The sequence below is a fragment of the Bufo gargarizans genome, chromosome 4 (assembly GCF_014858855.1).
Source record: "Bufo gargarizans isolate SCDJY-AF-19 chromosome 4, ASM1485885v1, whole genome shotgun sequence".
Taxonomy (NCBI): Eukaryota; Metazoa; Chordata; class Amphibia; order Anura; family Bufonidae; genus Bufo; species Bufo gargarizans.
Genome location: NC_058083.1, coordinates 109,053,204 through 109,079,199, shown reverse-complemented (window position 1 = coordinate 109,079,199; position 25,996 = coordinate 109,053,204). Strand labels below are relative to the sequence as shown.

General features: G+C 42.7%; 1 protein-coding gene across 1 annotated transcript in view; it reads right to left on the bottom strand.

The window, feature by feature from the left end:
- The window catches only part of LOC122935258 (cadherin-9-like), a 115,179-nt gene that overhangs the window by 21,901 nt on the left and 67,282 nt on the right, over nucleotides 1-25,996 (bottom strand). The window contains exon 4 of the mRNA XM_044291019.1: nucleotides 18,341-18,508. Coding sequence (XP_044146954.1) covers nucleotides 18,341-18,508 — 168 coding nt within the window. The remainder of the gene's footprint in view (nucleotides 1-18,340; nucleotides 18,509-25,996) is intronic.

The following is a 25,996-nucleotide window of genomic DNA, read 5'->3' as shown; positions in this document are numbered from 1 at the left end:
TCTGAATGCGCGAAATGATCCTTCACCAGACCATCGTTCGTTCACGGTTTGACCACCCATCTCTGTACAGTGCTGTGGAATATGTCGGTGTTACACCGGCAGCAGGAAATAAAGGTAAATGAGCTGACAAACGCCGGACTGGTCTCTGTATCTCTCAGCGACAGACTACTCTTGCTCTAGGGAATCAATACAAAGCGGCAGAAGTCTTTAGTTTGCAGGATCATTTACACCATGCATCGAGATGGTATCTTGTTGTTAGCTAATGGAGCTCACTTGACGAATACTGTGCCATCCAGTCAGTAAAACAGCTTTATTACCAACCTCGCACAAGTGTGAGATACACAGCTGCCCGGGAGACAAGACTGGTCAAGTAACTGCCTCCAGTTACCATTTAATGTATAAAATACAGATCTCCCTGTTTTTTTCATCTGCTGCCTTGACTGCATCGATTGTCCAATATATTGGTTACTGATTATTTATGTAATTTCTTTTAACCAAAATGATGATAAATGCAGTTATAATAAAACACTCATTTGAAGACAGAAGAATATTTGTCTTCACATTAGCAAACAAAAAGTATATTTGGTGGAATAACCATGGCCTCCAACAGGAATGTCTGATATAGTGGCTCCTTCCACACACTACTCACCATAACAGGCTTCCTATCAAATGCCATTTTCCCTATGGAGCAGCTCCTATCAGGCCAAGGGTGCCCCAAACCCTGGTGGTACACAGTGAAAGTGATAAAAAAAAAAGAAATGCATAAAGCATTAATATAACAGTAATTGATGTATACACAATATACACACATAGATAACTCCTATATACCATGCTCTTTTTTAGCCACCGTAGGCCACTGGGGATTATAGCGCGCTGGTTATGATGAGAGCTGCTCACAAGAAGTTCGCCTGACTCCTGCAGTTAGTTGGATAGTTTACATAAAGTGCGCATGCACTATAAAAGCATTTTAACAGAAATTTATGTTTAGAAAATTATTTTTGTCGGGGCTAACAATTTTTTTTATGAAAACTCTACAGGGGCATTTTTTTTTTTATATTTAAGAAAGGGTTTCCTATGCTAGTATTAAACAAGCTCTTCACAATGAAACATGACACATTTTGTAAGAGGTGCACATGACTTTCATATGGTGTGCACCAAATTGGCAACTATTCTGCTTATACCATAAAACTGGTGTGAATCACTTATAATAAATTCCCCCCATAATGATATCTGGGTAATAAGTCCTCTGTAGCCTATTACATAAACATATTGAAGTCGAAGTGTGGGTTCACATCAAGTTTTATGCCTCTGTTTGACGCATACAGTACAAAAAATAAAAAAAATAAAGGATACAAAAACGCAGCACACCACGTTCTTGTATCCTGCACAGTCCAGTAAAAAAAAAAAAAAAAAATAATATATATATATACACATATATATCTCTTACACTACTCCTGGTGAACAGATGCCACTGTATGACATCAGTCTGAAGAGTCTGTATATATTTTTTGTACAAGTTAGGCTACTTTCACACTTGCGACAGAGAGATCCGGCAAGCAGTTCCGTCGCCGGAACTGCCTGCCGGATCAGGCAAAATGTATGCTAACTGATGGCATTAGTAAGACTGATCAGGATCCTGATCAGTCTTAAAAATGCCTGATCAGTCGAAAAAATGCATTGAAATGCCGGATCCGTCGTTCCGGTGTCATCTAGCAAAACGGATCCGGCATTTATTTTTTTCACCTTTTTTTCAGTCTGCGCATGCGCATGCGCATCCGGCATTCCGGTATCCTGAACGCCGGATCCGGCACTAATACATCCCTATGGGAAAAAATGCCGGATCCGGCGTTCAGGCAAGTCTTCCGTTTTTTTTCGCCGGAGATAAAACCGTAGCATGCTGCGGTTTTCTTTTTTGCCTGATCAGTCAAAACGACTGAACTGAAGACATCCTGATGCAAACTGAACGGATTACTCTCCATTCAGAATGCATTGGGAAAAAACTGATCAGTTCTTTTCTGGTATAGAGCCCCTGTGACGGATCTCTATGCCGGAAAAGAAAAACGCAAGTGTGAAGGTACCCTTAAACGGATAGGAAAAACGTGATGTGAACCCAGCTTAAGGGGAAAGATGCCATAAAAATACCATAACTAGAGCATTCTGCTTTTGAAAAAAATAAATAAAAATGACCTCGAAAAACATTTATGTGTAAAGACAGTGATCTGTTCTTATAGACTAACAGCAAACATCTGACAGCAACTTTTTGGCAAATAAAACAGTGCGAAAAAAGCTTCCTGGTTTTAGGGGTAGATTACTGTGTTGATGAAATGTCAGAGGACATCGAATAACTTACACTACTCCTCATGCATGCTCAGTGCCCTCCATAAGGAGAAATAGTACGCCAGCCAAGCACTCTCAGCAAGCAAATATTCTCTACTCAGCTCGGTTAAATGGTAGTTACCCCGAAAGAGCTGGATTTTTGCTATGAGACACTCTGTTTTTCTTTCCTTTTTAAAAAGAAGACTACATGGCTACATTCACATGACCGTATGTGTTTTGAGGTCCGCAAAAAAAAAAAACAGATGGCGTTCCGTTTGGCATCCGTTTTTTTGCGGATCCAGTGTAACAATGCCTATCTTTGTCCGCAAAACGGACAAGAATAGGACATGTTCTATTTTTTTTGTGGGGCTACAGGATAGATAGCACACGGTGTGTTGTCCGCATTTTTTGCGGACCCATTGAAATGAATGGGTCTGCATCCTACCCGCAAAAAAACGTAATGGACACAGAAACAAAATACGCTTGTGTGAATGTAGCCTAACTTGCATGTCCAGAGAAACATTATGTAGCTACTTAAGCACACCAGGGGAAATCTTATGAAAAACACTAACTGAACACTTTGAGGCTACCACCAGGGAAAGATCTTATTATTAAAAAAACACTGAATATTCATACTGGAGATGGGCAAATTTGTAATTTGTCCTGATTTTTATTGTAATTTGTCTTGGGAGACTCAAGAGAGATATCTGCATGTGAAAAACGTGCAATTTAGCACATGAACGGTATAGAGACAGGTTTAGAGTTAGGTACCCACCTGTATTGAGGGCACCTTGTTGGTGGATGGGCACAGATATTTTATGATCATGCATATTTGTTTTACCCTGCAGGATGTACTGACTAATTCTGTTTTTGGAGTTTGCAGCCTCCATGTTTATTGCTATTATTGACCCATCCTCCTCACAAGCTATTTAGAGTGATGTGTAAAGCAGAGTCTGCTCTCCCTGCTCAAAGAAGGGTGCGGACGCAGAGTGACACAACAGGTCCTAGTCTGCTCACCCAGAGGGGTAGCAGTTGTCGTAGTCAGTGTTTTTATGGGTTCCACTCTTCTTGAATTTTAGATGTACTTCGTTATACCATTAAAAAAAAATCTGATAAAAAGTAGCAAACTTTGTGAAAACCAAAATTTGGGTCAGGATCATAATTGTCCATGACCGTGTTGTTCTGTTTCCGTTATGCCCTATACAGCATCTAGCTTAGATAATTTATAGAAATACCTTAAAGGGGTTGTCCTACCATTAATAAAAATAAAATAAAAATTAAAGCAATATCTCACTAATTCTCCGATAGTCTCTGCTTGGTCCCTCTTGACACAGAGATATTACTGCTCAACCAATCACTGGCTGTAGTGAGTCACTGCAGTGGCTACTGTCACATTTCTGCATTGAGAGGAACCAGGAGGTACAGAGACCAAGAAAGGACCAGTGAAAAGTCTAAAGGAGGGGCGTCAGAAGATGAGTAAATATGAATGAAAGTATTCTTAGCCTTTTTTTTTTCCATTTTTTTTTTTTTATTACACTGGTTTGACAATTCCTTTAAACAGAAAACCCCATCAATCATGGTTGGTGATGAATTTCATCTGACTTTACTTTAATTTCATGAACCAATTTTTTGACAGCAGAAAGACAGTAGTAACATAAGGAATAATCAAACATATCACATTTAAAATTCCTGCAAACACATTGACAATGAATGGGGACAAAACAGAAGTGTTTTCCCTCGCTATTGCGATCCTATGACAGATCATAATAGCGGAAAGGGAAAACGCAGATGTGAAAGTACCCTTACATACCTGCTACTATGGGAGAAGTTTAATTGAATTTAGCAGCAAGTGTTTGATACCCCTGCAGCGCCACCACAGAAAAATCAAAGAATTACACAGTCTCTTATTGAAATCAGTAGGCTGCGAGTATAATGCAAGGACAACCAGGATTTTCCCTGGGGGAGAGACGCTCTTTGTAAGTGTTCTCTGCTCTGGTTAATACTTGAGGTTCCGGTCTGGAGAATTCCCTAAAATAGTTTTTAAAATGAGTTTAGTAAACCAGGCAGCCGCCTCAAGTTTGTGTGTCTTTTGCATAGTCTCCCATAGATTTGAGATGCATAGATTGGAGATGCTCTTCAGTGGATTCTTTATGATGAAGAGCCATCTTTGCTGCATAAACGACATGGAGGGAGCAAAATATCACTGCTTCATGCTCTACAGGGTTATGAAAATACAAAAGGGACTTTTTCCTTTTAGTCAGGGAAGGAAGTTCCCTGTGACCTTACTAATTCTCTTAGGTTTTGCTGGAACACATACAACTTTTCTATGTTTTGTGGAACTCACTGAGCAACGCCTCATATTATTAAAGCGCTGTTAATTCCATAGTGCTGTACATATGATAAAGGATATACATACATGATACAAAACAATTACAATAAACATGAACAAGACAAGTTACAAACTGGTACGGAAGAAGAGAGGACCCTGCCTGCAAGGGCTTACAATCTACAAGGTATGGGGGGGAGGATGCAGTAGGGTAAAGCTGGTCATACAGGGGCAGCAGGATTACTGTAGGTTAAAGGCTTGTCTGAAAAGGAGGGTTTTTTAGGTTTCTTTTAAAGGTTTTCACTATAGGTGAGAGTCTGATATGTTGGGGTACAGAGTTCCAGAGTAAAGGGGTAGCACAGGGGAAATCCTTGAGGCGATTATGGGAAGAGGTGATGAGAGGAGAGGAGAGAAGGAGGTATATCTGGACTTCTCCAAAGCATTTGACACTGTACCACATCCATGCTCGGACTGGGAGAAAACGTCTGTAACTGGCTTAATGATAGAAAACAGAGGGTGGTTATTAACGGTACACACTCAGATTGGGTCACTGTCACTAGTGGGGTACCACAGGGGTCAGTATTGGGCCCTATTCTCTTCAATATATATTATTAATGATCTTGTAGAAGGCTTGCAGAGTAAAATATCAATTTTTGCAGATGACACTAAACTGTGTAAAGTAATTAACACGGAAGAGGACAGTATATTACTACAGAGCGATCTGGATAGATTGGAGGCTTGGGCAGAGAAGTGGCAGATGAGGTTTAACACTGACAAATGTCAGGTTATGCACATGGGAAGGAATAATGCAAGTCACCCGTACATACTAAATGGTAAAAAACTAGGTAACACTGACATGGAAAAGGAATTTTAGTGAACAGCAAACTAAGCTAAAGAAACGAGTGTCAGGCAGCTGCTGCCAAGGCCAATAAGATAATGGGTTGCATCAAAAGGGGCATAGATGCCCGTGAAGAGAACATAGCCCTGCCACTTTACAAATCACTAGTCAGACCATACATTGAGTACTGTGTACAGTTCTGGGCTCCTCTGAACAAGGCAGACATAGCAGAGTTGGAGAGGGATCAGAGAAGGGCAACTAAAGTAATAACTGAAATGGGGGGACTACAGTACCCTGAAAGATTATCACAATTAGGGTTATTCACTTTAGAAAAAAGATGACTGAGGGGAGATCTGATTACTTTGTATAAATATATCAGGGGTCAGTACAGAGATCTATCCCATCAGCTATTTATCCCCAGGACTGTGACTGTGAAGAGGGGACATCCTCTGCGTCTGGAGGAAAGAAGGTTTTTACACAAACATAGAATGGGATTCTTTACGGTAAGAGCAGTGAGACTATGGAACTCTCTGCCTGAGGAGGTGGTGATGGGGAGTTCACTAAAAGAGTCCAAGAGGGGCCTGGATGTATTTCTGGAGTGTAATAATATTACAGGCTATAGCTACTAGAGAGGGGTCGTTGATCCAGGGAGTTATTTTGATTGCCTGATTGGAGTCGGGAAGGAATTTTTTTTCCCCATAAGTTTTTTTTTTGCCTTCCTCTGGATCAACTTGCCAGATAACAGGCCGAACTGGATGGACAGATGTCTTTTTTCGGCTTTATAAACTATGTTATGTTACTATGTTATGTCTTGTGAGGACCGGAGATTACGTGTGGGGGTGCATCAGGAGATCAGGTCACAGATGTATGGAGCGGACAGGTTGTGGACAGCCTTAAAGGGGTTATCCAAGACTACAAAATGCTCCCCCATATGCTGGGCCCCTCCCACTGAATATCTGGCTCCCCACGGCACCCCACGCCGCTTCTGGTCCCCTGCTGCTTCTCCCCGTGCACAGATAAAAACATCCTAGAGTCACCTGCGATGCTAGGGAGGCTCGTCCCTGTCCGCGCCTGCCATTGGCTGCTCCCCCCCCCCCCCATCTGATGTTTTAATCCGCTCACGGATAGAAGCTGCAGCGGCTGTGCGGGAACCAGGAGCGCCGCAGGGAACAGGGAGTCAGGTAAAGGTATTCAGTGTGAGGGGCCCAGGTATATGGGGGCAATTTTTAGTCTCAGACAACCCCTTTAAATGTATTTGTTAGTATTTTAAACTGATTTTGCTGGGCGATGGGAAGCCAGTGAATGCTAACCTGGGGAGAGGAGGATTAGTCGGGCAGCAGAGTTGAGGATGGATTGGAGAGGTGCAAGATGGAAGGCCACAGAGTAGGATGTTACAGTAGTCTAACCGAGAGATAATGAGGATCCAAGAGATATTTTTAAGTTGGAGGCGGCAGGAGGTGGAAAGGGCTTAGATGTCTGGTTTGATGGACAGGTGAGAATGAAAGGTTACTCCACGGCAGCAGACTTTGTTGACTGGGGAGGGTGTGCAGCTATTACCCGTGATAGATAGGTCTGTTGTGGGGGGTTGAGTGGGGGAAAAATGATACATTCTTTTTAATCCATGTTAAAGGGATTATCCTGGAAATAATACTGATGACCGATCCTCAGGATAAGTCATTAATATCAGATCAACGGGGTCCAACTCAAGGGAACCTCGAAGATCACCTGAGAAATCCGGTGCTTCGGGAGTGCCACAGCTTCTTCATAGGCCATGAGACATCACTGTACATCAGATAGGTCATCATTATGATTTTCTGGATCACCTCTAAGTTTTAGAAAGAGAGGGAGGAGGATATAGCATACAAGAATTGCGAAATTCTGGATAGTAAGGAGGTGATATCTGAATCAGAGAGGTACATTTGCATGTCATCAGTATAAAAGTGATAGTGAATAGCATGGGACTCTTATGAGCTGTCCTAGGCCGAAGGTGTAGCATGAGAATAGCAGGAATCCTAGGACAGATCCTTGTAGGACAAAAACAGAGAGGGAATGAGACGAGCAGGTGGTGTAGCAGGAAGAGAGGTAGGAAGACAGTTCAAGGTGGACCTGTTGTTTAAGGGGCTTGGAGGCATATGGGGGTAATAATATGGGGCAATATCTAGACAAAGAAGATTGGTCAAGGGAAGGCTTTTTGAGGATGGGTGTGATGATAGCATGTTTAAAACAGGATAGGAAGACACCAGGGGTTATTTATAGGTTAAAGATGTCAGCTTAGGATGAGGTAGCATAGGATCGGGTCATGCGATCGGGTGGCAAGATGTAATCTGAAAAGTAGGGTAGAAAGCTTTTCCACTGTAATAGTGGGATAGCAGGTTTTGGGGGGAGGGGACTAAATAGTTGTGCAGAGGGGCTGTGGGGACTGCAGGATGAAGCTCTCTCTGATGTGGTCCTTCGCCCTGTGCAGTCCTTCCTGCCGAAGGTGGTGTCGGCATTCCATCTAAGTGAGGAGATTATTCTCCCTTCATTTTGTCCGGACCCGTCTCATCCTCTGGAGCAGTCGCTCCATACCCTGGATTTGGTACGAGCCTTTCGGATCCATCTGTTGCAGACGGCATCTTTCCGGCGAACGGATTCCCTGTTCGCGATTTCAAAGGGGACCGAGACGAGGGCTGGCAGCATCAAAGACTTCCATTTCCCGATGGATTTGTTTGACTATTGTGGAAGCGTACCGCGTTAAGGACCGGGCCCCGTCCTTCCGGGTGACTGCTCATTCGGCTCAGGCAGTGGGGGCTTCTTGGGCGGTGCATCACGGGGCTTCGGCCCTTCCGGTGTGCAAGGCGGCTACTTGGTCATCTTTGCATACTTTTTGCAAGTTTTATAGAGTGCACACCTTTGCGTCTGCTGACGCGTCTCTGAGGCGTAGAGTCTAGCAGACGGCAGTTCTCCGATTGACGGGAGGGTTGCATGTTATGCCCACCCTTGGGGACTGCTCTGTAACGTTCCCATGGTCAAAGCCTGTGTCCCCCAATGAGACGGATGAGAAAACAAGATTTTTGGACTTAAAATCTGTTTCTCTTCCGTTCATCGGGGGACACAGCTCCCACCCATTCTTTTGTTTAAAGGCCTTTTGGGCCTGTGTGGTTCTGGGTTTGTACATTGTGCGATTTTCTGCTTTTGCACTAACTGATTTAGCTTGGTCCCTGTAGGAAGGGTCTAGCTGAAGAGGGAGGAGCTTACACTGTGTCCTTTGTGTTCGCGACAACAGCTATACCCATGGTCAATGCCTGTGTCCTCTAATAAACAGAAGAGAAACAGATTTTACGGCAAGTAGAAAAATCGAGTTTTAACACTTTTAGCTCTTTTCTCCATCCCCCAATGCACCCTCCCTAACCTTTTATCACAGTTGAGGACTTCCCCACATACTTCAAATAAAAGATTAACAACATCAGAGAGAGCTTCATCCTGCAGTCCCCACAGCACCTCTGCACAACTATTTAATCCCCTACCCCCAAAATCTGCTATTCCACTATTACAGTGGAAAAGCTTTCTACCCTACTTTGCAGATTACAGCTCGCCACCCGATCACATGACAGATGAGAAATAGTTGTTTGGGATGGGGGGGGGGTGGACATTAAGAGGAGACGGGGGGGGGGGGACATTAAGAGGAGACAGCAAGGGTATGATGGAGGGTGTAGTGGGCAGAGTTTTTGGAACAGGGAAGGGTGTGGTAGTTACATTTCTGGCTCATCTTGCAGCACACAGCAATAGGAGAAGTGTTGTGGTTAGGTTTTTACATGACACCTAGGGCTTTTTATAAAAGTGTTTTAGATAATTTTTTTAATTTTTTAGGTTTATTTTAAGAAAAAAAAAATTATACATTTATAAAAATTTTTTTTTTTTTGCAAACTATAGCTTTTATTCTTTAAATATGCAAACTCACACCAAGACCCAGTTACAGGGCAAAACAGCCCCCTGTGGGTGCACTGTATAAGGCCTCTTGCACACAAATGGACCGTTTTTGCATTCCGTATATGGAACCATTCATTTCAATGGTTCCGCAAAAAAAACGGAACGTGTTCCGTATGCATTCAGTTTTTGTTTTTCCGTTCTGTCGAAAGATAGAACATGTCCTATTATTACCCGCAATCACGTTCCGTGGCTCCATTCAAGTCAATGGGTCCGCAAAAAAAAAAAACGGAACACATGCATTCCGTATAAATTCTGTTTTTGCTGAACCATCTATTGAAAATTTTACGCCCAGCCCAATTTTTTCTATGTAATTACTGTATATGCCATATGGAAAACGGAACGGAACCAATACAGAAAAAAAAATAAAATTAAAAAGCGCATCTGGGAAAAACGGCCCGCAGAACACTGAAAAAGACATACGGTCGTGTGCAGGAGGCCTAAGGCAGAGCTATTCAGGGTCTGCTAAGACCCTGCAGCTCTGCTTGTTCTCGGGACACCTGGCAATCACATGAGCACAAGTCCAATAAAGTAAGTGGCATGGCTGCTTCCTCTATTCAATGCATAGTAGTCATTTAGTGCTATGCACTGAGCAGAGGAAAAGGCAGAAGTGGTAATAAAACACTTATGTCTTCTGCTTGGGGCGCACAGCTGTCACTGACAGCGGGAGACCCGACGATAGCCGTGTTCTGGATTAAAGCCCAGATCCAAGCACCATACATGTACAGCGCTTGGTCATGCTGGAATTAAACAGTAATGTCTGTCAGTTTTTTAGTTCCCCTTCTTCAGTGCCTTTATTTTCCAGTCTCTGTGCAGCTTGCTTGAGATCTTCAACAATCAAATCCACATCTTCTATTGAAGTGTCTCGGCCCACACTCAAGCGTATGGCACCACGTGCTGCCTCAGGGGGCACACCGCTACTCAGTAGCACATGAGAGGGGCTGTAGGAGAAACAATGGATTTTACACAAAGATATAAAAAATTTAAACTTCAAGAAAAAATTCACATTGCTCATGTTATGATTGTTTCAATACATTTAAAATTATAAAATGAAGTTGCCATGAAGACCTATGTGCCTGTATAGAAACTGTGAATAGATTACAAACAACTCCTGTGTAGACTGAACTAGCATTAAAGAGGACCTGTCACCACTCCTGACAGGCCTGTTTTAATAGCTTCCTGCATTCCCCATGTAACAACAATTCTGGAGCATCTATTCCTATGGCTCTATGTTGTGCCATTCCTGTGTTATTCCTACTAGAAGTTATGAATGAATTGCTAGCAGTCTGCAGTAAGGGTACAGAGGGGAGGTAACAAGTTGTGGGGTGTAACTGCACAGTCTGACAATGGCAGCACTGATTGGATATAGTGAAACTGTGCAGGTACACCCCCCCAACTGGTTACCTCCCCTCTGTACCCTTACTGCAGACTGCTATCAATTGATTCATAACTTCGAGTAGAAATAATAAAGGAATGGCACAACATAGAGCCATAAAAATAGATGCTCCAGAATTGTTGTTACATGGGGAATGCAGGAAGCTATTAAAACAGGTGTGTCAGGAGTGGTTAACACTACTTTCCATTCCCTTATTTCTTTCTGTCATCAGTGGTGACTGGCAGCAGCTTTCTCCCCTTGCCCCATTCAGAACACATGCACGCTCAGCTATGGGGGATTCTAGAGAAATAGCAGTTGGCCCGAACTAGTGTATGGGCAGCTTTACATTCTGGAGTACATTACAATGCAAACTAGTACAAACCGGATTTCAAAAAAGTTGGGACACTAAACAAATTGTGAATAAAAACTGATTGCAATGATGTGGAGATGGCAAATGTCAATATTTTATTTGTAATAGAACGTAGATGACAGATCAAACGTTTAATCTGAGTAAATGTATCATTTTAAAGTAAAAATACGTTGATTCAAACTTTCACGGTGTCAACAAATCCCCAAAAAGTTGGGACAAGTAGCAATAAGAGGCTGGAAAAAGTAATTTTGAGCATAACGAAGAGCTGGAAGACCAATTAACACTAATTAGGTCAATTGGCAACATGATTGGGTATAAAAAGAGCTTCTCAGAGTGGCAGTGTCTCTCAGAAGCCAAGATGGGTAGAGGATCACCAATTCCCACAATGTTGCGCAGAAAGATAGTGGAGCAATATCAGAAAGGTGTTACCCAGCGAAAAATTGCAAAGACTTTGCATCTATCATCATCAACTGTGCATAACATCATCCGAAGATTCAGAGAATCTGGAACAATCTCTGTGCGTAAGGGTCAAGGCCGTAAAACCATACTGGATGCCCGTGATCTCCAGGCCCTTAAACAACACTGCACCACAAACAGGAATGCTACTGTAAAGGAAATCACAGAATGGTCTCAGGAATACTTCCAGAAACCATTGTCAGTGAACACAATCCAACGTGCCATCCGCCGTTGCCAGCTGAAACTCTACAGTGCAAAGAAGAAGCCATTTCTAAGCAAGATCCACAAGCTCAGGCGTTTTCACTGGGCCAGGGATCATTTAAAATGGAGTGTGGCAAAATGGAAGACTGTTCTGTGGTCAGACGAGTCACGATTCGAAGTTCTTTTTGGAAATCTGGGACGCCATGTCATCCGGACAAAAGAGGACAAGGACAACCCAAGTTGTTATCAACGCTCAGTTCAGAAGCCTGCATCTCTGATGGTATGGGGTTGCATGAGTGCGTGTGGCATGGGCAGCTTGCATGTCTGGAAAGGCACCATCAATGCAGAAAAATATATTCAGGTTCTAGAACAACATATGCTCCCATCCAGACGTCATCTCTTTCAGGAAAGGCCCTGCATTTTTCAACAAGATAATGCCAGACCACATTCTGCATCAATCACAACATCATGGCTTTAATCACTGTACATATAAAATATTTTGTCCTCTAATAATCATTTTTGCAGTTTCTCAAATACAAATACTTTGATCAGCATGTTTTTAATGATATTTTACAAATCAATTTCCTGCATTAAAAACTTCTGTCCTCATATAGAAATCCCAGGAAAGCTCGAGGAGAACCACCACCACACTACTAGCTAGGGTTGAACGAACCCAAACTGTAAAGTTTGGGTTTGTACTGAACTTTGCGAGTTCAGTTACCCAAACCCAGACCTTTTTACTGAAGTTCGGGTTTGGTGTTCGGGTGATTTAATTATTTTCCATTATAACATGGTTATAACGGAAAATAATGTTAGAATGCTAAATTAAATGGCTATTGAGGGTTTAAAAAACTAACAAAAAAACTCACCTCATCCACTTGATCGCGCAGCCGGTATCCTCTTCTTTCTTCTTACTGCAGGACCTGCAAAAGGACCTGCGATGAAGTCACCGCGCTCACCATGTGGTGAGCACAGTGACGTCATCGCAGGTTCTGCTGAATGAAGATACAGTCCTGATCAAAAGTTTAAGACCACTTGAAAAATGGCAAAAAATCATATTCAGCATGGCTGGATCTTAACAAGGTTCCAAATAGAGCTTCAACATGCAACAAGAAGAAATGGGAGTGAGACAAAACATTTTTTGAGCATTCAATTTAATGAAAACAACAAATAAACTGAAACAGGCTGTTTTTCAGCTGATCAAAAGTTTAGGACCACACCTCCAAAAAAAAACTAAACCCCCTCAAAACAGAAATCCAATTTACAAACATGAACTCAGTAATGAGTAGCTCCGCTGTTATTGTTTATCACTTCAAAAATTTGTTTTGGCATACTTGATGCAAGCGTTTCCATGAGGTGAGTGGGAACATTTCTCCAAGTGGTGAAGACGGCCGTAAGAAGGCCATCTACTGTCTGGAACTGTTGTCCATTTTTGTCAACTTCCCTTGCCATCCATCCCCAAAGGTTCTCAATTGGATTTATATCAGGGGAACACGCAGGATGGGCCAAAAGAGTGATGTTATTCTCCTGGAAGAAGTCCCTTGTCCTGCGGGCATTGTGTACTGTAGCGTTGTCCTGTTGAAAAACCCAGTCGTTACCACACAGACGAGGGCCCTCAGTCATGAGGAATGCTCTCTGCAACATATGGACATAACCAGCAGCTGTTTGACGCCCCTGCACTTCCTGAAGCTCCATTGTTCCACTGAAGGAAAAAGCACCCCAGACCATTATGGCACCCCCTCTACTGTGGCGCATAGGAAAACTCTCAGGTGGGATCTGCTTGTCATGCCAGTAACGTTGGAAACCGTAAGGGCCAGTGATGGCCAGTTTGCAGTGTTCGTCGACGAACACATACTATCTGCCATCTTTATTCCCAAGCCCGGCGATGCAGAGGTAAAACCATACCTGTGCCTGCGCCGCAAGCTGCTCTGAAACACATGCAGTCACCGGGAGCAGGCAGTTCAGAGAACAGCCTTCATCAGAACTTACCTCTGCATGGCCGGGCTTGGGAATAAAGATGGCAGATCGCATGTGTTCGTCGACGAATACTGCAAACTGGCCATCACTGATCAGGACCATCAAGGTTACATTTTTTCTCATCAGAGAATGAAACTTTCTTCCACCTTTGAATGTCCCATGTTTGGTGCTCTCTTGCAAAGTCCAAACGAGCAGTTCTGAGGCGTTCAAGGAGACGAGGTCTTTCAAGACGTTTTTTTGTTTTTGAAGCCCTTCAGTTTCAGATGCCATCTGATGGTCATGGGGCTGCAGTCAGCACCAGTAAGGGCCTTAATTTGGGTCGAGGATCATCCAGTGTCTTGACGGACAGCCAATTAGATCCTCCGGCTCAGTGCTGATGAAATTTTTTTGGGTCTTCCACTTGAATTTTTTGTTCCATAGCCCTCAGGATAAATTTAAGCAATTCCAAGTGACTGTCTTACTGTGTCCCACCTCAGCAGCGATGGCGCTCTGTGAGAGACCCTGCTTATACAGTTCAACAACCCGACCACGTTCAAAAAGGGAGAGGTTTTTTTTTGCCTTTGCCATCACAACGTGTGACTACCTGACAGAAAATCACAATGAATCCACATCTTTGCACAGATTTGGCCTTTTAAAGGCATGTGGTCCGAAAATTTGGTTCAGCTGATAAACAGCCTGTTTCAGTTTAATTGTTATATTTTATTAATTGAATGCTCAAAAAATGTTTTGTCTCACTCTCACTTCTTCTTGTTGCATTTTGAAGCTCTACTTGGAACCTTGTTAAGATCCAACAATGTAAAACATGTTTTTTTTTTGCCATTTTTCAAGTGGTCTTAAACTTTTGATCAGGACTGTAGAAGTATCTGTGGTGACGTCACTACACTCACCACATGGCGAGCTCCGTGACATCATCGCAGGTTCTGCAGAAAGAAGAGGATGTTGGATGTGCTATAAAGTGGATGAGGTGAGTTTTTTATTATTTTTAACCCCTCAATGGCCATTTTATTTAGCATTCTGTCTTAAGAATGCTATTATTTTCCATTATAACCATCTTATAACGGAAAATAATAAAGTGAAGTTCGATTCCCCACTGACTTTATTAGGGTCCGAGTTCGGGTTCAAGTTTGGGTCCAAAACCCCTTTACCTACTCGCATCATCAACTTTTTTTTAAATATCTTTTTATCTCTATCTATGTTTTGGCTGGTCTGCCAGAGACTTGGGATGTCAAGTCATTCAGGCCTCTAGCTCAGCTCCAATCAGAGTTGTGGGTGAAGGAATTAAACCAGACTTGGGCAGTGCCTGTGATTACATATGTGTCACGAACTAGTGGGTGTGAACCCACTGTGCCACGTGTCCTGCCTCCTTTAAGGGCGTTGTTTAAGTGAAATCCTTGATCTTCACAGTACCTCTGATGGTGGGGATAGACTTTCCCGAGGGGACCACCAGGTCGCTACCTCTTGAGGAGGATAGGCACACAAGGCAGCTGGTCCAGGCAGGCCAGGAGGTACCTGAGGTACAGGCGTTGTCAGCAGGCTGAGTAGTTACCAGGAGCAACAGTGCAGCGCCGAAGGATGAGGCAGAGGCAAAGTCAGACAGGCAATAGGTCATGGCAGGTGGCACAGGTACAGGTCAGGCAATTCGGATCGGCAACAGGAGAGTCAAGGTAAGCAGGCAGGGATCAAAAAGGTATGCGGATTCCAGGAACACAAGTACGAGTCAGGAACAGAGAAACACAAGTGGCTATCAGGAACCTTAGCAGGACATAAGGACCTTGACACTGAGGCATCTGGGAAGGGGGCTGAGCCACTGATATATGTGCAGGAGGGTTAGGATTGGTTGGCAAGGTTACATGATGATCCAACCCATAAAACACAGGAAGTGGTGGCCCTTAAGGAAATGCTGCATGAAACAAGCAGAAAGCATGCTGTGGCCAGGGCTGAAAGGAAACACTGGCAGCAGATCACCGCTGAACATGGCGCTCGGGACCGCGGTGGTAAGCAGGGGCACAGTGGCGCACAGCAGCCGCTTTTACAATATGGGTTCCTGTGCTTCTGTGCTTTGTGACTGAACTCAAGGCCTGCTAGTTAACCCTCTGCGTAACAACCTTCTACAGTTCCACAGCTTAAACTTTCATCTACTAATTTGGCTAGATCTGTTCTCCCAAGGTGTGGACTTTGTTTTTCTACAAAATTGTTGCGCAACACTTTCGGTTTTGCTCCCATTTTGCATGAGCTGAACTCAAAGATCTTAAGCATTTTCTACATACACAAAAGACCCATTACTCTCAAATATTGTTCACAAATCTGTCTAAATCTGTATTAGTGAGCACTTCTCCTTTGCCGAGATAATCCATCCCACCTCCCACGTGTGGCATATCAAGGTGCTGATTAGACAGCATAAATATTGCACAGGTGTGCCTTAGACTGCTCACAATAAAAGGACACTCTAAAATGTGCACAGTTTTGCCTTGCTGGGGAGGGGTCAGTATCTGGTGTTTCCACCATTTGCCTCACAAAGTGCAACACATCTCCGTCACATAGAGTTGATCAGGTTGTTGATTGTGGCCTGTGGAATGTTGGTCCACTCCTCTTCATAAGCTGTGCGAAGTTGCAGAATATTGGCAGGAAATGTCATATATGCCGATCCAGAGCATCTCAAACATGCTCAATGGGTGACATGTCCAGTGAGTATGCTGGCCATGCAAGAACTAGGATGTTTTCAGCTTCCAGGAATTGTGTACAGATATTTGCAACATTGGGCTGTACATTATCATGCTGCAACATGAGGTGATTGTTGTGGATAAATGGCACAACAATGGGCTTCAGGATCTTGTCATGGTATTTGTATGCATTTTAAAATGCCATCAATAAAATGCACCTGTGCTTGTTGTCCATAACATATGCCTGCCCATACCATAACCCCACCACCACCATGGGCCACTCAAGCCACAACGTTGACGTCAGAAAACTGCTCACGCACACAACGCCACACAAGTTGCCTGCCATCTGCCCTGAACAGTGAAAAACGGAACTCACCCATGAACAGAACACCTCTCCAACATGCCAGACGCCATCGAATGTGAGCATTTGCCCACTTAAGTCGGTTGCGACGACAAACTGCAGTCAGGTCCAGACCCCGATGAGGATGATGAGCATGCAGATGAGCTTCCCTCAGACGGTTTCTAACAGTTTGTGCAGAAATTTTTGGGTTATGCAAACCGATTGTTGCTGCAGCTGGGTGCTGGGTGGCTGGTCTTAGAAGATCATGGAGGTGAACATGCTGGATGTGGAGGTCCTGGGCTGGTGTGGTTACACGTGGTCTGCGGTTGTGAGGCCGGTTGGATGTACTGCCAAATTATCTGAAACTCCTTTGGAAACGGCTTATGGTAGAGAATTGAACATTCATTGCACGGGCAACAGCTCTGGTAGACATTACTGCAGTCAGCATGCCAATTGCACGCTCTCTCAAACGTTGCAACATCCGTGGCATTTTGCTGTGTGATCAGACTGCACATTTCAGAGTGGTCTTTTATTGTGGAATATTCATGCTGTCTAATCAGCACCTTGATATGCCACACCAGTGAGGTGGGATGGATTATCTCGGCAGAGGAGAATTGCTCACTAACACAGATTTAGGCAGATTTGTGAACAATATTTGAGAGTAATGGGTCTTTTATGTATGTAGAAAATGTTTCAGATCTTTGAGTTCAGCTCATGCAAAATAGAAGCCAAACCGAAAGTGTTGCGTTTATATTTTTGCTCAGTGTATATATATACACTGTGTGTGTGTGTATATAAATATATATATATATATATATATATATATATATATACATATATATATATATATATATATATATATAAAACGGGACAGCACTCCAAGGCTTGAAGAGGATAGATAACTTTATTCACCCATGTGAAAAATAATAGCAACGTTTCAGCTCACAACTGAGCCTTTCTCAAGCCTGAGAAAGGCTCAGTTGTGAGCTGAAACGTTGCTATTATTTTTCACATGGGTGAATAAAGTTATCTATCCTCTTCAAGCCTTGGAGTGCTGTCCCGTTTTCTACATATATAAGAAGGTTGAAGCTCATTCCCTTGGACATAGCACCTGAGCCAGCGTACTGGTGCCGCCGAATCTTCTTTTTTGTTTTATATATATATATATATATATATATATATATATATATAATATTACAGATTAAATAGTAATTTGAAACTTCATGAATAAAATATTATACTAATAACCCCTTTTTCAGCCTGCAAACATTAAATAAAATATTGTAGAGGTTTTCATTACAAAATAAATGGATTTAATTTTGTTTTACTATTCTGTAATAAAGGGAACAAAAATGCCTATTAAAACCAGCTACTGCTTTCCTTTATCTAGCATAAAGCTATAAGCAGGCACTGCAGTGGCACAGTATTTATGAAAGAGCATCACAGATGGTATCTGTTAAATTACCAAATTTAAACAGGGTTTTAAACACAGCACAAGTATTAAATGCATCTTACTCTGTGGGAATCTAGGCGGATTGTCATTGACATCAGTCAGTGTGATGTTCACCGTGGTGGTCCCAGATAATCCTCCCATCTGGCCACCCATATCTTTGGCCTGAATAACCACTTGGTAATGTTCCCTGTTCTCTCTGCTCATATCTGGTAGAGCGGTTTTGATTATGCCTGCAATAATAAGGAAACAAAAAAACAAAAAAAGATTTCAAACATTTTCACATGGAATGCATTACAGATATGACAGCATTGTCAGCAAATTCACATTTAATTACTGTACGGGTACATCTCATTCAGGTTAAGTTAAAAACAAGTACAAGTACAATGGTAAAAGGATTATTTTTAAAGAGAATACCAACCTTTTAAAATATGATGTTTTAGCAATTTTAACAAACGAAGATTAAGTAATTAATTATGCATGCATGTATATAATTTCCTGTACATTTTGTGAACCATAACTTTAAAGAGTAGCTAAACTTTTATACTAACTTTTAATATGTTGTCCCTAACCCTTTAAAAAATCTTTTTCTAATATACTTTATTTATTAATTTTCTATTTTTACAATACTTTTTCATCCCTAAAGGGCACAATTCACTGGTGCGCTAAACCTCATTTCTTCCTACACCACTGAGTTGTGAGCATTGTACGGAGTACGGAGTACTCGTTTTATGAATGGGGCCGCAGTGCAGGAAGTTTGGGCAGGAGCGCATATTGCTGCTTCTGCCCGTGCTCCCTGGGCTATTACTAACTGCTGGCATAGCACACGGTACCCTGTAACCATCTACTATGTCAGGATTAGCTGAGCGGAGCGGGCAGAAGCAGGAGTGAAAGTCCAGAGAGCACAGGAAGGAGCAGCAATAAGTGTTCCTGCTTGTACTCCCTGCGCCACTGCGGCACCATTCATAAAATGAGAACTCTGTACTTCATACGGCTGAGCTGTCAGGGAGAACTGAGTATTAGGGATGAAAAAGTGCGGTAAAAATAGAAAATTAATAAAGTATATTAGAAAAATATTTTTTAGAGGGTTAGGGACAACATATTAAGGGAGCATTCACAGGACCATAAGTGTTTTGTGATCCACAAATTGCGGATCCACAAAACATGGATACCGACCATGTGCGTTCCGCATTTTGCGAACCGCACCTGGCCGGCGCTATATAGAGAATGCCTATTCTTGTCCACAACCGCGGACAAGAACAGAACATGCTTTATTTTTTTTTGCAGGGCCACGGAACAGAACAACAGATGCGGACAGCACACGGTGTGCGTTACGCAAATTTGCGGAATGGATGCAGATCCATTTATACGGTCGTGTGAATACTCCCTAAAAGTTAATGTAAAAGTTTAGTTATTTTTTTTATATATTTTTTTTATTAAAGGAGTTTTCTGGGATTACAATATTGATGGCCTATCCTCAGGATTACAGTTGAGTGAATGGAAACACATGAAGTGGAATTCATTCCAAAGTTTAGGAAAAATTAGATTCACAACAAATAAAAATTTTGCCCTATAGAAATGAATGGGTCCGGATTCAGTGCGGGTGCAATGCGTTCACCTCACGCATTGCACCCGCGTGGAAATCTCGCCCGTGTGAACCAAACCTAAGGGTACTTTCACACTAGCGTTAGTGTGATCCGGCAGGCAGTTCCGTCGTCGGAGCTGCCTGCCGGATCCGCCTATCAGTGTGACAACAGTGTGACAGCATTTGTAGACGGAGCCAGGTGCGGATCCGTCTACAAATGCATTGCAAGAACGGATCTGTCTCTCCGCTTGTCATGCGGATGAACGGATCCATCTTGCAGTCTTTTTCACATGCGCAGACCGGAAGGACGGATCCGTCCTTCAGTTGTTTTGCACTGCCGGATCCGGCACTAATGCAAGTCAATGGGAATTAATGCCGGATCCGGCATTCCGGCGACTAATTAGGCATTTTGGACAGACATAATACAGCAGCATGCTGCAGTATTATGTCCGGCCAAAACGCCTCACAGTGACTGAATGGAAGGCATACTGATGCAAACTGAATGGATTTCTATCTATTCAGAATGCATTGGGATATGCCTGATCAGTTCTTTTTCGGCATAGAGCCCTTTTGATGGAAAGCTATGCCGGAAAAGAATAACGCTAGTGTCAAAGTTCCCCAAATTCTACTGTTATTGGGATCCATAGAAGACAGCTCAGTTTTAGAGATAAGCAAATTTCAAAAATATTTGATTCGGACGGTTAGCCGAATTTTCAGAAAAAAAATTGTCAGATCCAAATTTATTTGTGGCGAATCGTGTTAAAAACGGCTATTTCCTGGCTGCAGAGAGCCTTTATAGTGGTGTAGAACACTGTGCCTTGCAGTAACACACATAGGGAGTCTGCTTTGGTAGTGAAAAAATACTGAGTCAGTATGACAGGGGTCACTCTTAGAATCACTGCACATTTCACTTATTTGGGCAGTTACGGGGCCAAAACTGAGCAAATAACTCAAGTGTGAACTCAGCCTTACAGGTCAATGTTAGCACCAGGTATAAAGAACCGTGCAGAGGCCCAAGATCCTACTATAGTGTGAAAGAGTGCACTCCTTTTACACCAATTCACTGATTCCACATAGATTTCTACAGAACCTGTTCTATTAAATGCTTGTACAAGTAGAGAGCCCCCAACAGAGTGTAGAGGGTGTCAGAAGTAATTTTGTGTTGAAGTCACTGATTATTTTGCCCTTCCTCTGATCCGTCAGAACAATAACCCCCAAAAAATGGATCTTGTCTGTGGAGCGTCCACCTTCACTTGGTCAGCATTTGGTCAGTAATCCATCAGTATTGATAAAGCCCAAAAAAACTGTGTGGATCCAAAACAGAGATGACATGTGAATTGAGTCTTCTGTGTTTTGTACCCACTCCTGCTTTTGACTACTAAATCATAAGCCAATTCTGATGCAAAATAGGGACCATGCCATGCAGGGCTTACAGCTGTTACATAGACAGGATCCGTTGTGCTTCTCATTTTTCCTTCCTTCTGACAGATCATAAGAAGGGTCAAATAAATGATGATGTCAGCCAGGCCAAAAGGCAAAATAATGGCCCAGTCATGAAGTGGGAGGATGGGAACACCATGAGAACTCCACAGAGTGGCCCTATGACATATTGTTGAGATGGAAGCAGCATAAGGAGACCACATAGTGGCCCAATGACAGAGTCTGGAGGTGGCAGCAGCATCAGGAGGAAGCCAAAGAGTGGCACAATGCCATTGTGGAGGTGGCAGCAGCACCAGGAGGCCACAGCGTGGCACAATCACAGAGTGTGGAGGTGGGGCAGCAGCATCAGGAGGAGGCCACAGGGTGGCACAATAACAGTGTGGAGGTGGAAGCAGCAGCATCAGGAGGTCACAGAGTGGCACAATGACAGAGTGTGGAGGTGGCGGCAGCAGCATCAGGAAGGGGGCCACAAGGTGGCACGATGACAGTGTGGAGGTGGCAGCAGCAGCATCAGGAGGCCACAGTATGACATAATGACAGAGTGTGAAGGTGGCAGCAGCAGCAGCATCGGGAAGAGTCCACAGGGTGGCACAATGACAGTGTGGAGGTGACAGCAGCATCAAGAGGCCATTGTGTGGCAAGGTGACATATTGTTGAGGTAGCAGCAGCATCAGGAGAACACAAAGTGGCAAAGTAACATAGTGTGGAGGTGTCAACACCAAAAAAGGAGGAAAAGGCAAAGCACGACTAACAATATATATAAACTTTATTATGGTTCCCCAAGAACCCTCTTTGGGAACCATAATAAAGTTTATATATATTGTTAGTTGTGCTTTGCCTTTTCCTCCTTGTTTGGTGTTGATACTTGGTGTACAGGCCTAGTACGCATACTCACTTTGTGAGTTATCTATTATTGGTGGGTATAGTGTGGAGGTGGCATCAGGAGACCAATTGCTAATTAGCTTCTGGAAACAGTTACACCCAATATAAATGTGTAAGCAATTGCTTTTGATGATCTGCTCCAGAGATGTGAACCTACCTAAGAAGGTTTAAAACATGTGTGTTAGGTCCCAGTAATCATTATTCTTGTACTACTGAGGAAGGAACAGTAGGTTCCAAAACTTCTGGTGGCGGTTTCTCGCTCTTTGGAGCGATGCGATGCAGGCCTCTTCCAGCCTGTGTCCCGACTCCAGCGCTGTACGGCTCAGGCGGCGTGATGACGTCATCGCGCCACCTGCGCCGGTCTCTGATAGGCTGCCAGCCTAGTAGTGCCGGCAGCCTATCAGAGGAACAGGAAAGGGACACACCTCCCTCCCCTGCTCCTCCACACAGCCATCTGTTTGTATCGCTGTCCTGAGGACGGCGATCCAAACAGATCACTATGGAGATGAGTGCTTCGCTTCCACAATGGAAGCACTCATCTCAGTGCCTGCCCTGCCGTCACCGCACACATTGCCCCACTGCCGCTGGGGGGGATTTGACCATACCTGTCCCCCCGCATTATTTCCTGGGGGGGATCCACCCCCCCCCCCCGCTTCCTACGCCCGTGATGAGTGCCCATCTAGATATATATACTATTTTTCTAAACACACTATTGAAGGTGCATCAATAATAGATTGGAGCACCACTTCCTTCTCTAGTGAGGAGTGTGCCGTCCTAATCGTCCTATATATATACAAAATCTCCCATATCCTATTATTGTCCACATTAAGGACAAGGATAGCACTGTTCTATTGGGGGCCAGCTTTTCCGTACCACAAAATTCAGAATGCACACGGGCGTCATCCGTATTATTTGCAGATCCATTATTTGCGGACTGTAAAATACATACATTTGTGTGCATGAGGCCTTAGGATGTTTTATAAGTTTGTTACTAATTAAGAGAACCTTGCAATTCAGTTAACACTGAAGAGAGATACAATTGGCAAATATCAATTGACACTACTAACTGCACACCAAACTGAAGAATTACAAAACAAGGAAACTGTGTTTGAATTTTTTTATACATATTGATTTTTTATATGAGCATTATACATGTGAGAGCTCCGCATTTAAACAGCCAGTAATCATATAATAGGGTGTATGAATTCAGTTTTTTTTAATTTTATTTATAGTTATGTATTGTTTTTAGTGTGTTGTATTATATACATGAATAAGTAGAGTTATATGCAAATTACTGCTAGCCAGCCATTTTTTTGAATAATTTTTTTTTAAGCACCAATTCAGTTATAATGTGATTTTTAGGGGCTTACATAATAGAGACCTCCCATAAATAAACTCAATTTAGAAACTACACCCTTCAACTTATTCAAAACTGATGTTACAAACATTGCTAACCCTTCAGGAGTTCCACAAAAATGAAAATAAAATGCAGGTGAAATTTTGCAAATTTTTTTTGGGGTAATTTTTTTTTGTTTATCAATTTTTTCTTGCAACACAACAAGGGTTAACAGCTAAATAAACCTCAATATACATTACTCTGATTCTGCAATTTACATAAATACCCCGTATGTGGTGGTAAACTGCTCTATGGGCAGGTGGCAGTGGTCAGAAGGAAAGGAGTGCCATATGGATTTTGGAGGCAGATTTTGCTAGAATGGATTTTAGGCACCATTTTGTATTTGAACACACCCTGATGTACCCCTACAGTGGAAACCCTCAAAATGTGACCCCAATTTTAGAAACTACACCCCTTAAAGGCCCCTTTCACACGAGCGAGAATTCCGCATGGGTGCAATGCGTGATGCAAACACATTGCTCTCACACGTCATCCGGACCCTTTCATTTAAATTGGTCTGTGTACAGAATTTTTTGTACAATCACTCAGAATTGAGAAAGCTCGTTGGAAGAACGAGTGAAACATTTTCAAGAAATCTACAGTACGTCCAGTTGCCTTGATTTATTCTTTACAGATATATACAGGAGTGGTGGTTTTCACATGTCACTTTTGCGTTGCGTGAAAATCACAGCATGTTCTATATGCTGAACGCAATCGCAAACAAAACTAAATGGTTTAGTCGGACATAATCCGGACATGCTCATCTGCAAAGGGGCAAAGAATATATTAAGGGAGGTACTGAGCACTTTAACCACCACTTTTAAACCACCAAGAGTTTTACGGAATTTGGAAACACTTGGCTATGAAAACTACATTTTTCATTTCTTCCAATAAAATGTTACTTTAGCACAATAGTTTTTATTTTCACAAGGGGTAACAGGAGAAAAAGTACCCCATAATTTGTTATCCATTTTCTCTTGAATACGGCAACAACCAATAGGTAGTGGTAAACTGCTGTGGGGGCACATGGCAGGACTCAGAACGGAAGGAGCGTCAGATGGCTTTTGAAGCACAGATTATGATGGATTGGTTTATGGGTGCCATTTTTTTATTTTTTTGAATGATTGTCTTATGCGGGGGTTCACTTTTTGCGGGATGAGGTGACATTTTTATTGGTATCATTTTGGGGTACATAAGACTTTTTAATCACTTGGTATTATACTTTTTGTTAGGCAAGGTTTTGGCATAGCTTTTTTTTTTTTTCAGCATTCACCTATGTGGTGATACATAATATTTCTACCTTTTTTTTACAATTTTTTTTTAATTAATTTTGGGAAAAGGGCATTTTATAAAAAAAAAATTACTTGAAACTTTAATTTTTATTGTGTTAAACTTTTTTTTTCACTTTTTTTCTAACTTTATTCTTTGTCCCACTGTGGGAGTTCAACTTTTGGAGGTTAGATCCCCTCTACAATGCATTACAATATATTTGTGTTGTAATGCATTTGCTGTAAGTGTGTTGGGATAGGTCTACACAACGAAATTTGTCGCGCGACAATAAGTCATGCGACAGATAGTGCACAACTGCACTGCAACATTTGTAGTGCAACATTTTGTTGCACCAATGTCGCGCAACAATTTTTATAATGCAGTCTATGGTGTCGCCAAAAAATCCATCTCAAATGGATTTTCTGTGACTGTTGCATCGCAGTCGCAGCATGTCACATGTTACAGTGCAACACCATAGACTGCCATTATAAAAATTGTCGCGCGACATTAGTGCAACAAAATGTCGCTCGACAAATGTCGTTGTGTAGACCTAGCCTTACACACTGTAAAACACTTCAACCTGTTTGCCTGTGAGATCTAGGGAACTGGAATATCACAGGCTTACAGGGAAGGCAGCCACAATGTCTAAGAAAGGCATCAGGTTACCTTCCCAGCCATCGTTTTCCCAGTGCTGACCGCTGCATTGCAAGGTTTAATGCGTCGGCATCTGTGCTATCACTGATGCCGGCGCATACAGCAGGGGTCCGGCTATCAGTGACTGCCAGACCCCTGCAGCTGATCGGGCGGGCCCAGCTCCTGCGCCCACCCGATCAGTGTGCTGTAGCTGTAGAGCGCTGGCATTTTAAACACAGTCTGCAGCGCCGTACAGTTTTGGCGCTGGTACTGTATGGGTTGAACCTCAATTCTCAAATCAGGGTGAACAACCTGTATAATTTTACAGTCATTCTAAAATTGGGGCTAATAACCTGTCTTGTTCTACTGTTAGTGGGGTGTCCACCTTGTTTATTATATATGCAATTCCATTAGGCCTTGATTCTCAAGTTGGGGTGAATAAGCTGCATAATGTAACTGTTATTGGGCTGAATAGGCTATCTATTTTTACTGTTATTGGGGTGTCCACAATTTTTA